Source organism: Stegodyphus dumicola, chromosome 1 (assembly GCF_044657685.1).
Source record: "Stegodyphus dumicola isolate Sdum_Otavi_A_Nest chromosome 1, ASM4465768v1".
Taxonomy (NCBI): Eukaryota; Metazoa; Arthropoda; class Arachnida; order Araneae; family Eresidae; genus Stegodyphus; species Stegodyphus dumicola.
Genome location: NC_140768.1, coordinates 212,921,092 through 212,936,065, shown reverse-complemented (window position 1 = coordinate 212,936,065; position 14,974 = coordinate 212,921,092). Strand labels below are relative to the sequence as shown.

Here is a 14,974-nt window from a genome sequence, read left to right as displayed (position 1 = left end):
ACCAATACATGGAGAGTACTTATAAAGAAAGAATTTATAATAGTATTTGTAATAAATTAATATTTGTAATAAAAAACTATCAATTTACTTTTGCGAAATAATATAAAAGTACCCAAAACGTCTGATAGCAAAAATTTTAATAAAATTTTCAATTTAATATAATATACATCAGAATTTGAGATTATTACTGATTCCCCACGCACACCTCCAAAAAACCATAACAACAATAACAAAAAATTTAATGTTAAAAAAATGCTAGATTTTGTTTTTCTTGTAATCAAAATAACGTTTAATACTTATATTTAAAGCAGATATTCTGTCCCTTTATCATCAGAGATTAAAATTCCCTCGTACCAGAGCTACGAGATACTATTGATTAATTTCTTGAAGAAACACAAACGTAAGAGTTATTAACTGTACATCTTAAATCATCTACATCATTTACTCCTTCAAAGTTCTCTGCTGTTTCATGAGTAGACTCTTGTGCCTGTCATGTTAATATGATAGCGTTATAAACCATGACTTAAAGCTTATATCAACTAAAGAAAACTGTGCAAGATAATAAGAGAAAAAGATCATTGCTAACTTTGAGAAAGGCCTTTATTTTGAGAATCAAGATGCAGTTTAATAGCCCAAGGAAAATATTTAAGAAATAGGCATTTTATTTGAAACATTAATTACAATGCAGATAATTTGTTTTAAACCTCTGCATGTTATTACTGAAATTGTTTTAACGTAACAGCATATTCTGAAAAGCTACGAAATTTTCCATGACCACACTAAGTTAGATGACAACAAGCTTTCGGTGGCACAGCAAATGCACCAGTGGTCAAAGGTTACCACTCCAATTACTGCATCTTGTTCAATTAAACCCAGACAAGCTTCAATTAAGCAAAATTTTAGTGGTAGATGTCATATACTAGTGTGCCTACATAATCTAACTTGCCTTACTTCTGGCATCACAAAAGCGTGGTGTTATGTCGTTATCATTAAGTTTACATCTTTCTGCTGCCCTGCAAAAGCAAGCGTTAATTCACAGAGCAAACCCAGGTATATATCACACAACCAATGACGTCTGCCTACCTTCATCCCCACACTTTCCCTTTCGAGATCTAAAATCATGTAAAACACCCTTCCAACTCCTACTCGAAAAGTGCCTCTCCCTTCCCTAGTACCCTCCACCCCTGAAAACTAGCGTCTCTGCACTTCATCCACCGCTATCACGATCACCCCGAAAGACAGGCCACATTCATCAAAAAGCGTCGGATTGCCAAGCTGAAATGCTGTCAGCCCCACGCTCCCTAATATTTATTAATTCGTCCGGGGCGCACCGCGGTCCTGCCGGGAGCCCTTGGCGTAATCGCTGTAGACGGAGGATTGTGTAACTGGCCTGTGTTAGTGGAAGGTAGCGTGGCTTATCTGGGATTATCCCACGTGTTTCCCGCGTGTCGTCGAGTCCGATTCTTGTTGTAGTGCTAAGTCCCCCTGTGGGAAGTTAATTCGCGTGAGGTTGTTTCGAATGAGAGAGGGAGTGCTTTTTGGAAGGCATGTTTTTAATGGATAAAATTTCGCCTTTTAAACTTCGGCGCAGGGAAGTATCAATAAGTGACGCGGGGTACGAAAGGTATTCATTTTGATTAGGGTTTAAATCCTAAAGATGAAAAACTTTTAATTAACGACCTCTTCCTTAAAATTAATAAATTAATACGATAGGAAATGAACTAGAGTAGATCATACCTAGAAGACCATGAATATAAAGAAGAATACACCTTTAAACTAATAAAAGTGTACCGTTTTACTATTATAAGCTAAACTTATAAATTAGTAAATTATGTCATCGGTGGTGACGTTAGTATTTTTAAGCATCGAATTAAAATTTTATCTAAATTTTTCAATAAAATAGGAAAATCTGTATGTTTTTACCATAATTTCGACAGTTTTTTTTAAATGCAATACATATCATAATCAGATAGGTTTATATTCTTAAATATGAAATATATACCTAGGCTAAATGTAAAATGCCTTATAAAAAGGGATTTCGTTTTGCATTTTTTGAAGAATTATGAAATTATTTGAAATTCAATGCAATTTGAGTTTTAATAGAGTCATTTTAAAATTTACATACTTATTAGACAAACCTAAAATCAATGAATAATTATACACAACAAAAATTAAAGAAGTTATTTATATTATTATATTAATTAAATCTAAGCAGATAAATGTATTATTTTGCTTTTTCTTCTAACTCTGATTTTAACATATAGACTACAGCAAAAACAAGGAGATTCCAGCTGATTCATCAATCATTTTAACGCGGAGTTGGCTCACAGATATAACCGGCGTAGATATTCAAATATCGGCAATTATAATACAAGACCTAGGACTACAAATCGTATCAGAGGTAGCAGCAACTTAGTAACATGGCCTCGAGAAGCAAAATACTCTCTGCCTTAGAATAAAAAAATAAAAAATAAATAAAAAAAAATAAAACTCAGCTTAAATACAAGCCAGCTAATTTTCATTCTGGCAAGTGAGTAGAAAGAAAGTGAGAGTAAAGATCCAAAGCATAAAATAACTGTTATAGTAACATAATAGAAGGTTAGAGCTTCTCATTAATCTCTTTCATTTTTACAGCATAAGCTAAAAGAATGGAAACAAATTCTTTCACATTGGAAAATAAAAGTACTATTAAACTTAATTTGCTTGTGTCGAGGAAAAAACTCTAATTTTCTGAATATGTTACAGCTTAGCTGCAATCATCAATCCTTGACTATAGTGAGATTAAAATTTTTACTCATAGTTATTAAAATTTCAACCACCCTTCCCACAGACATAGGTATTGGATTTTATGGCGTTTGTTTGATAAGTACCTTAAGATTACTGTAAATACAAAGAATAAACTTTCAACTATTGGTTTTTAACTGGTCTAAAAATGAAGAAACGATGATATATAAATTTACTTTTATACTAAAATATTTTTCTGTTTAAAAGACCTAGTTTTTGTATCTAAAAAAGCAACCTTTTTCTAAAATAGATAGGTAATATACATACAATATTTTAAGGCCGATTCAGAGTAAAAAGTTTCTAAATTATACATAATCAATTATAAGAAGTATTTTGGTGGCAAAAAAAGCAGTTTAATAAAAATCTTTTATGATATAAATTTAAATTCTTAACAACATTTGAGACCATCTAATTGATACAAATTTGAAAATTGCTCTTTAGGTTGTTCAACTTATTTACATCTGTAATTCAATAATATATTAACATGATAATGCATGATGCAAATTCATATAAAAATGGTTGAATTATTTTATTAAAATGTACCTATATCTGTAAATCATCTTGCGAAATATTAAATGACCCTTTAGTATAATTTTAAATCTAACTCACAAAAGTTGTAATATCACATTGTTACTTTTTTGTAAAACATGTTTTTGACAATTGCTAGAATTCACGAAAAGAATTTAGTGAACTAATTCTTTGGAAATCTTTATTCATTACTTCTGTTATTATACATATTACTTTATTGAGAAATTTTGTGAAATGAAAAAAGTCTTAATTTACCACCACAAAAAAGTTAAGACTTGAGAAAAGCATGTGGTTACCAAATATCGTACTTTTATCTGTACAGATTAAGCGACGTATGAAAAATATAAAAACATATGTAGCAATGTTAACGAATTTAGAAGAATATAGAGCAATCTTTGAGACAATTTATGGAACTTATTCGTTTTCCATTCTTCTCACATTACCAAAACACCGCAAATTAATAGAAATAAAAAATTAAAAAGTGTTGCTATTTGAAAACTTCAGATTAAGTCCACTATTTCATTTCAAAGAGTTTTCTATTAAAAGTTTAAAAAATTTAAAAACATATTTCACAACTTAGAAATTATAAAAATATTAAAATGAAACTGCAATATGATCTTTACATGCAGATTTCAGTTTAACAGTTGGTATAATTGTAAGCTGAGACCTATTAATTAAGAATTCATCTTCCAGAAATTAAAGATACAGAACATAAAATTTTATATTTAAATATAAAATAAAATAAATATAACATTTATATTTATTTTATATTATATTTTATCAAAGCTTTAAAATCAAGCAATAGAAAAAAAACTATACTGTAACATTATTTTATCATACATAACGCCACATAGGTACTTATTTAATAAAGGAAATTTTTAATTATTTAGGTAGTATCTGTATCGCTTGCCCACAGGGCCTTGCAATATATATTTTTCTTTGGAAGAAGTACTTTAATTTTTTTACCATGAAGCGAAAGCGGAGGGAAAATATAATAAATATCTCGAAGACGTAAAGTTTTCTTTCGAGGTGCTTAACAAATAAATATAACGTAGGATTTACAATATATATATACCGAAAATTGTTTCCTGAAATTTGATTATGGGTTCGCAAATATGAAAGATAAAGTTTCAGATTATTTTCTATTCATGCGATATGGTTAGATAAATGTAAATGAGGCAAACACAGACCATTGTTTTGTAAGATCAATTTAAATGCATTGTAAGTTTCGAACAAGTAATGCAAAATTGAAATTACAATTAACGGCTGAGATGATTATTTTGTCTCGAAGTGAATAATTAACTATTGCCATATTGTCTTGTTATTCGTTTCATAAATTGTGCATCTGTGAATATAAAAAAGCAAGAAGCAAATTCTACTATATGCGTCAGGGGTTCAAATTTATTGAGCTAGTTAAATGCGCATTTCATAGTTTTTTCCATTAATAAGATAAATATGAGTCCTTTATTTTTAGAAAATTCTCTGTGGTGGCATCCCTTCTACTAGGTATACTTTAACTCATAAAATTTTAATACTTTATCTTAGTTAATTAATCAATAACCCCTCATTTTTTGCTTGGTGTGATGATGCATTGTTGCATGTCAAATACAGTAAAGGCCTAAATGGACAGACTTCTTCGTTTCTTTGACAGAGAAGAGTTTCTTTGAAGATGAGGGAGAAAATATTACATTTCAACTAGACATTACATTTCATTATTCATTGAATAATAAGCAAAAATTTCTAAAACGGTCTCTTAAAAAATTTGCGTTATGAATCTCATGGATTTATCATAGGAATACCTGTTTACATATTTAATGAGAAAAAGGCTTAGTCTTACCTGTTGATGGAGCTGACGGACGGTATATTGTCCTGATCGCAGACGCCATCAGCGAGCAGCCGATCCCTAATCTCCCAGGCGAACATGGTCGGATTTTGTTTTTTGTAGTTGGCTATGGCATCCACCACCTTCGGCGTCGCCACCTTCGGTTTACTGCCCCCGATCACCCCCGGCTTGATTGAACCTGTCTCGTAGTACCTGTAAAAAAAGATAACATTTTAGTGAATCCTAGCTAAATAAATACATTAAATAAAGGAAAAATGTTATACTGCATAGCTGACTGTTTATTTATTTCATACATAGAACCGCTTTCTGCACAAAACGTCTCCAGTACACGTTTCGTGCCACCAGTACACCTCTCCAGTACAAATGACGGCATTCTTCATTTCATCTTTTTAACAAGTTATAGCCTATTTATTTTTCAACTTACAAAACTCTGGTATAGAGTTGTGCCTCCAGAGAAACGTTGGCACCAATTTGGACCCTCTTTTCTTCTACTAACAACCCCTCGAAAGAACCTTCGGTTCCCCGCGTATTTAGAGTGTGCCCATGCCGCACAGACACTATACATTTGCAAACGTCCATACGCACGGTACGGCAGTTAGCCTCGCTAATCACTATCCCGGTTGGGTGGCATATTTATACTCTAGGCTCCGACTATGACTTTACATCTTGTTTTTATTAATTAAATAATAATATTTAAAAGGATTTCTTTGCATAGAAGCCTATTATTAAATATTCTGTTTCGTTGACAATCATCAAAATTGACTCACTTGCGTGCCCTTTATAAAATGCATTATAAAATAGACACTTCGAAAGATATATTAAGTATGCTACTTGATTGGGAATGATTCGCCGTTTACAGGTATGGCACTGTTACCTTATTTCCCATCGACAGAAAGAACGTTCGTAAATATATTAAGTTAAATATTTTTATACATAAAAATACATACATATACCATTTATATGAAGCACAGAAGTCTCGCGACTCGTATTTGGGGGAAGTAGTTAAATTTGCCCAGCAAAACGCCTTGCAGTATGAAGTTTAAGTTTGGAGTTTAGGAGTAAAGAGTGAGTTTTTCTCGATATCTGTTTCAGAAAAAAAAGCATACGAATACGAAAACCCAGTTAAGAGATCATTATCAGGAAAACGCAGCAAGAGAGTGGGTGTTTTGCTTTCGAGATAACGAATCTACCGATCGTTTTTCAGCCACAAACAGTGGGTGTTTTGTTTTTCATTCACGAAGCTCATCTTGACACAAGCAGAGACTTCTTCCTTATAAAATATCTTGCAAAGGATTTTTTGGCAAAGTGCATATAGTTTGAGTTTAAGCGGGGGAAAAAATTCTGTCTGCCATATCAGCGAAGCATTTATTTACGTGCTGTAACAAATTTACTTTCATGCTGAGTTTATCTTGAATGAAAGTAAAGGTGACGAAAGCTGTTGATGAGATAAAATTAAAATAATGTGGCTTAACTTCTTTTATGTATACCTTTATTTTTTAAAAGTGCATTTAAAAATGAGGTCTGTCAAGGATATCGTGTCTATTATGAAAAGAATTAATTATCATTCTAACTTTTAGCTCTTTTCTCTTATGTTTATAAATTCAAAACAATTTAGAATATTCCTCAAAAATGTAAGCAAAATTGTAATTCCCTAATTCTTTAGAAACTATTTTTAAATTCTGTAAATTACTATAAAAACTGAAAATGCAAAAATTTAACAGATATTAAAGTATCCTACAAGTATTTCGTTTTCCTTCTTAGGTAGAAATGATAGTTACTGTTGCCAATTTATAAAGGGAAAAATTACTGCTGAATAAAATTTAAAATAATTTTATATTTAAAATTCTCGATGTTGCTTCTCTATTTTTAACATAAAATGATATTACTAAAAATACCAAAAATATCAATAAATTGAATAAGATAAAAAGAAATATATGTAAAAATATGTTAATCAAAACTCTCAATTTAAATTGTAGTAGTCCTCACAGCTTTATTAATTAACCAATCAAAATGGTATCGAAATCCAAACTAACTCCTTCTAAATTAAGATTTCGGCTGATCACATCGCATTTCACATCTGCTTCTCTTGCCAATAAGACGTTGCCGCGTTGTTTTCTTTTTACTGTAATGTTATATTAGTTTACAAAATGCTATGTTTTGAAAGAATGCCGACTAGTGTGCCAAGTTATTTGTAGCCGCAAATGTTTATTACGGTAAAAATGAACATTTGCCAAGTTTTTCTCATTAATGGATCTGGGTAAACAAGTTTTCTAATTTATTGCATGCACATATATACATACATATATACGTATTGTATATATAATTTATCATTAGAAAAGTTTTTTCATATATCATCTCAAGGAAAATAAATTTAATTAATGCGATGAATTATTGGAATAAATCTGAGTCAGTATTTTAAGTAACGTTTCTATGGTAATAAAATTTTCTAATTTAGATTTCTATTGTAATAAAAAATATTTTAATAAGCTATCTGTATAGCTTATCATTTTGCTAGAAATTTTTCAAGTTAAATATCATTTTAAACAAAAATTCCAAATATATGTGCACATAACATATACATATATACACAACAAAAACGGAAAAGGGTGTAAATAGTATTTTAAAACTTAAATCCAGCACAATTTCTACTAAGACTGTTATGCAACAATTAAGTAAAGTAAATTATAACCACAAACAATTTTTAAAACATTTAAATTATAAAATAAAACAAAACTGTAAATTAAAAATTGTATTATACTACGAAAAAATGTTGTTAACAGCCTTGGGCTAAGAGTAACATTTTGCTGTAAATATTTAAATCAAAATTATTTCAACAAGACCAAATTAAATACATAAGAAACTAGTTGATGTAGTTTTAATATCCATATCCTGCTGAAATCGTATCCGTATCTGTTAATATTCATTTCTTTTTTCTTGTTCTATTGTGTTTAATATCCATTTCATACTAGTCAGCTAATATATCAGCTAAATATAAAACCTTATCTAGTATCTACGTTTTATTCATCTTAATTTATCAGATGAAAAGATGTTTCGCTGATATCTTATCAATACAAATGTAAAATATTTTTGAATCAACCATTATAATCAATCCAAAGAAAATAAACACAGGTCTCAGGTATACCGTATTTTTTTCGGTTTTTCTCTTTTTGAGAAGTTTAAGTACATTGACCAATTAATTGTGTTTAATAAGTTTCCTCCCCCCCCCAGCATTAGAATTATTGGCTCTTTTCAAATGAAATTATTATGAAGTTTTAAAGTAATATGATATAAAATTCTTAATCAATATATAATATAAAGTTTCAGATCTCCATATTAAATAATAGTACTAATTTAAAACTTTAGAAGACCATGTTAGTAGCAATTTATCCCAAAAGAATTATTTAATTAAAATCAAACAACTGATAAACAAGCTGATAGGAAAATAATTTATCAGTATACTCAAGTATTTAGTTTTTGAAATTTTAGTTGATTATTTATAAACAAGTGTATTTTTCTCCATTTTTCAAGATAAATTATTTAACTTTCACAGTATAGAATATCAGAAAGAACTTAAGGTAAGTAGTATTAATTAAATTAAGCCGTAAACCTATGGTTAAAATAGTCATTTATTTGGCAGTTAAAGTTTGCTACAGTTTTGATAATTAAGACTTTTTCATATTAACTGGAATTATTTTGTAAAAATTTTAAGATATTAAATCATTATTCCGCTCCCATACTTTACGAATCATTCAATCCCATATTTTATATATGCTAATCCAAAGTAATAAAACTTTTATCCAAAGTTTAATGGTTTATAATTAGGACATTAGGTTGCAACTGAAAACGTTTTGTGTTTTTTCTCAAGCATGTTTTACAGTTATAAATCAGGTTTGTCTTTTCCTTTCTTTTTAATTCTTAGGGTCTACATTGAGTAACTTCACCAAATGAAATTTCAGATTCCTTTCTTTTACCCATTTATGCATTTAGGAATTATCATGCAACCGTAAATGGTATTTTCAACGAAAAACAAGCGAATTCATCCTCGCTAAATGAATACAAATATCATTTTGCAGAAAACTAAAATGAATTTTGTAATTTCTAAATCGGAATATTCATACAAAAGTTTTTTTCCAATTCAAAATTTCTTATGGAATTAAGGCCCACCAGCGGCCGAGCGGTAAAGTCGCTGAACACTGGTAGTTCGGTCCGAGGTTCGAATCCCGCGAACGGGCTGGCTGCATGGGCGTTTTCGTGGTTTTCCCCATGTGTAACGTGTATACGAGCCAGTTTCCCTTAGAAAGTCCTCCACGAAAGGCATTCCTCCCCTTAGGCAGATAGCCCTCGTGTGCTTTGCCATGATTAAATACACCTACACCTTATGGAATTAAGTTAGGAAATATAGATCTGAAATAATAAAAGTAATTAATTTGTTTTTTTTCCTGAGGCCTAAAATTCAGAATATGCATAAATATGAAGCAAATAGAAAATATTTTATACTTTTTTTTTCCTCAAATAGAACATTCCATTCATTTCCAAGGGAAGGACACGCCTATTATTTTTGTTGTTGTTTAAATGAATGCTCAGTAGTCTTTTACATTAAAAATCCTTATAGGACATTAAAAAGACTGGATAGGGGTTATTCTCAAAAAGACTGCTTTAACAGTACTTATAACCTTCCCTCCCCTATTTGCAACGATGCCTGTACCAAGGGAAACAACTGTGGACAAAAAATATGGATTTCCATCACCCGAGCTTCTCCCACCTTCTCCAAAAGCGGGAAACCTCGCCGTGTAACAAACGGTGAGTAGAAATTCTTCGCATGAAGCCGCCTTCGAGAATGTCCACCTTCATAAATGATTAGTTTAGGCAGTCCTCTCGAGCGTTGCCTCGGAGACCGTTACCATGGGCAACCGCATCACCAAGGAATTTGCCAAGTGTAGCAGGCATTCCGTGAAAACCGTTGCCGCTTCCCGAATTTTCTGAGGGAACCTTCAAGATGACGTTATTGGCCTCGTTTGTGGACGTGTTTAAACGGTGTGAATAAAGACAGCGACAGAAGAAAGGCGAGAAACACAAAGTTTGTTTCGTATTCTAAACCAGCTGGCAGACGCCTTGAAATCTCTCATAGCATAAATAATTAGCGAATAAGAAATGTTTAACGCGTTTAAAAGGAACGAATTATGAAGCCGACCGTCTGGATAAATATTAATAAGCGAAGTTTGAAGATTTTAAGAATAATTTATAATCGTTACGCACCCTCTTATACGCTTACGTGTGTACAGTGCATATCTCAGAGCAGAAATTTATTTCACTTGTTTCCAACACTGTGAAGCTGCTTGACATCACTCTGCCAACTTACGTGTCAACGAGCTCTTAAAATTTTATGAATGAATTGAACGACTTAGACAATATTTCGCATTTTCAGTTGAATAATATCTTACAGGTTCTTAAGAAAATTTTAATAAGAAAATGCAGCCAATGTTGTTTTTTACAAGTTAGATAAGCTTTCGATAGAATGTGTAAAAACATTCAATGGAAATAAATAATTTTTAAAAAAGAAAAAATGGAATGCTGGTTTGAAAAATGAACACTTAGTGAGAGGAATAACTTGATTTCAAATTAATCATTATCGAAAATCTTCCATTAAATTTTTATTTGTTAACAACTATATTCAAATATAGTTGTTTTCTTATAAATTTATAAAAATATCTAAACATATGAATATAAGTAAGGGAAAAAAAGTACTTTTATCAGAGAAAATTTTATGTCACTAATTTAAGGATTTGATTTATATGTCATATACTTATATAATTATATCTCCTTAGTAATTAAGGGCTTGGTTTATTTGAAATCAATTTATTTCTCCTACTAATTTTTGTTCACTTTTGAACCAGCATTCCATGTTTTTATTTTTTTTAATTACTTATTTCCACTGAATGTTTTTACACATTTTATTGAAAGCTTATCTAGTTCGTAAAAAACAACATTGGCTGCATTTTCTTATTACAATTTTCTTAAAAATCTGTAAGATATTATTCAAATGAAAATGCAAAGTATTGTCTAAGTTGTTCAATTCGTTCATAAACTCGTTGATGCGTAATTTGGCGGAACGACTTACACGCTTTTCTTAATTAGATTTTATCGACTTTTTTTACCACTTACTATCAATTTAACTGCAAATGAAGAATATTTTCTGCATTGTTAATAAATGCATCATTGCACTGAGTATAACATTTTATCACATTCTGTCGTTATCATTAACTAACATGTCTCGTAAATTCTCTAAAGCTTGCAGATTAAAATAAGGTTTTGTTGATTTATAATGATAAAACAAAGAAATTATTTTATGCACTTTTTTTAGAGCAGTTTCGAGGAGGAATATTAGTATTCAAAATGGATAAATTTAAAATTACTGAAATTATTAGTACTGAAGGTATTTTATCACAGTGTATTAATAATATAATCCTATTTCAAAAATTAGTTAGCATTTGTTAAATCATATACCAGTTCTTATATTTGAGATGAACATAGTATTTCTTTTTATAACTTTTTATAATTTCAAGAGATCTTCTTATATTTGGCAAGTTTATTATAAGTTTCAAGGATGCTCCTTTACGTAAGAATTTTTTTATCAAAATTCAGGTGTAAAAAAAAAATATATATTTTGAACCGTTTTTGATTAAATTATATCTCGCAAGAAGAGGCGTGGAATTTTTATGTATAAACATATTAAATCAAAACCGCGTGAAAAAGTCCTTTTAAAAAGAAAATTGAGTGAATTATTAAATTTTGAAATATCTAACTAGATCTTTAATATTTTTATTTTTCCCCTGAAAAGTAATAGAAAGTGCTAAAATAATTTCAGGTTTCAGAAAGTATTGTCAAATTTAAATTTACCGCATTACGAAATTGTTTTAGGTATTGCTTAGTATTATATTAGAACGAAAGGTATAAAAAGAAATACTATGTTTATCTCAAATATAAGAATTGGTATATGATTTAACAAATGTAAACTAATTTTTGAAATAGGATTATATTATTAATACACTGTGATAAAATACCTTCAGTACTTAAGACTTATATTATTAATAACACTGTATCTACTCGTAAATAAGACGCCTTCGAATATAAATTCCTTCTTATGATTTAGTACAAATTTTAAGAAAGGAAAATGTATGTGAATATTTATTTTTTGTTGCAGTAATTCTGAAAATCTTAGATTTTCTCCCATCTTTAAAATTTAGGTGTGGCTGGAGGACACCTATATGTTTTTATGCACATTTGTGAACGGAGGCCTAAATTGAAACCACTTATCAAAAATTGCTGTTATAATTTGCGGTAATTATACAATTATATATACGGCGATTAGTAATGCTGTTTATTTAGTATTTAACTAGTGTAATTACTCTATGTGAGGCCCAGTGGCTCAGTGGCTAGCGCATCGTGCAGCAGCACCACAGCTCCGGGGTTCGAACCTCGGGCTGGGTAAGGTCGACTCAGCCTTTCATCCCTTGATTCCATCCTTTGGGTCGATAAAATGAGTACCAAGTTCGCTTGGGGACTAAACACTGGGGGTCCTGCGACAAGCTGACCACTTGTTCAGGGCATATACTTACGCACCCCTGGGCCCACGGTCAAGAAAGCAGATTTCGGGGCAGTGCAGGTCTTGGCCCATTAGGGCTGTTTGCGCCACTGAATTTAGTTTAGTTTAATTATTCTATGTAGTATGATAAACCCCCTCCTCTCATTCTGCGATTTCATCTACAAAAATATCTATTTATACAAACCTAAGAAAATTTAGAATAAAAATATAAATTAAAAAAAAGATAGTGTTAGTTTCGAGTTAATACGAGTGCTAAAAATTATTTGTTAGAATCTAGAACCATAAGGACTGAATAAGTAAGTAATGAGATTTAATAATGCTAGACGTCGAAAAAACGAATGGCTATCCTTTCAACATCAGGACACAGAATTAAATTTTAGACCGAGCGTGATATTTTTAGCGAATTTAAAGAACTGGAATCAAAATGTGTCACAATTCTAATTAAAATTTCTACACATAAGTGTATATACGACTTGCCATCTACTTTAACTAGTGTTTTAGCATTAGCCAAACGTTAAACTAACTAATATTTTTCTTTATTGCCATAACATGCTGTTTTGTTGACTAACAGCATGTTATAACAAGAGAGAAAGTATTTTCTATATATATAAACGAAATCAAAATTTTTGGTTGTATTAGTTATTCAGTTTCGAAAATTTGTTCTATCGAACTCCTCTCTTTCTCTCGAAATATTCCAGCGCATAATGTTCTTCGAGGCTTACTTGTTGATTATTCTTATTAAAAAATGCACTATTAAATTGAATGTCAGTGAATTTTAACAGTACATCTAAATTGACAACCTAATGTAATTTAAATCTCTCACAGCAAATTAGAATATATCACAAAGTTTCTGCAACAATTAAGTCAATGAAATGTGAAACAATTTTTATTCCGTATTTCATAAAAATCTTCTAAGTCAGGTAAATAATTATCAGATGTAGTCTATGCAATGAAGCATGAGCAATAAACCTATGTGACAACAAACATTAAGGTAATACAGCAAAATTTAAGAAGGAGATGAATATTAATACTTTCTTCAAGTGAGAAAATTTTTTTAACTTTATTTTATTTCTGATTAACTATGAAATAAAGCAGATGATATAATTTTTTCATGCTGATAACAAAATTACACTTATAAAGGCATTAACTAACAGAAATCTGTTAATGATACATTTATTTTTCATCTGATAATATTACTCTACTTAAGAAACATATTAACTGATGAATGCTCGTACTAGATTGCTATTTGTGTTTTTCAGAGCATTTTGTTCTCTGAGACAAGCAAGTATTTTCATGTTAGAATTTTTAGAAAGGAAATTTTGATTTTGATAACATAAAACGAATAAATTTACTTTACAAGCCGCTCCATTCTACTGCAGTCATATATTACTGTATATTTAGCTTTTAAAATTATTAATTAAGATTTTAATATGTAAAAATGTGTTATTGAAAATACCATGAGCTTATTAAAAAGCATGGTAGTTATAAATGCTTTGAGCAGTATAATTTTGAGGAAAAATGTAAATATGTTCTCAGTTACTAATTTAAAAGAATTTATTATTCTAAACATCACAATAATACTTCTTTATTCATTTACAAGTATAAATATCAAGCTGTAAAAGAAACTAAAAATGTCTCTTCTGAAATGTTACAATACAAGACCTACTCAAAGATTAACTCAGTATTTGTAAACTTTTGTAAACTCCTTTCGTTCAATGAAGACACTAATTCAAGTGCAGTGTGTAAGTAAGATATAATAAATTAAAGCAGTTAGTATCAATGAATATTTTTAATTTAAAAAGTTTAATCTCTTTATTGGAGAATCTGAATGAACAAACGTCACTGGTTTAACGACAAACTAGAAAAAAAAATCTGAAATGTTTCAGATTTTAACGGGGTTGTTAAGGTTTTTTACGCTGTCACTAACACCGCAGTCACAAACATACCTGCTAACACATTTTTTTTCGTCTTTTTAGCTTTATTATTAAGCATCATTTTCTTCGCACTTATGCCATATTCAACATCAAAATTACAAAAAATTTAAAAGGAGCATATCGGAATACGTTTAAATTCCCGATGCATTAAGTGGTTGGCATACATTTTTCTTATTTGTTTTTTAGTCTTTTCTCAGTTTGTCATATCAATGTTCAATTTTCTTTCCAATATGGCTTTACAAAGATTTTCTTGTCTTCTTATTATTTACGTTTTTGTTTGTT

The 14,974-nt window shown here is 30.1% G+C and overlaps 1 protein-coding gene across 4 annotated transcripts in view; it reads right to left on the bottom strand.

The window, feature by feature from the left end:
* The window catches only part of LOC118196992 (uncharacterized), a 443,070-nt gene that overhangs the window by 131,762 nt on the left and 296,334 nt on the right, over positions 1-14,974 (bottom strand). For all 4 annotated transcript variants that reach the window (XM_085825207.1, XM_085825216.1, XM_085825217.1 and 1 more), the window contains one exon: positions 5,150-5,347. In XM_085825207.1, coding sequence (XP_085681333.1) covers positions 5,150-5,347 — 198 coding nt within the window. The remainder of the gene's footprint in view (positions 1-5,149; positions 5,348-14,974) is intronic.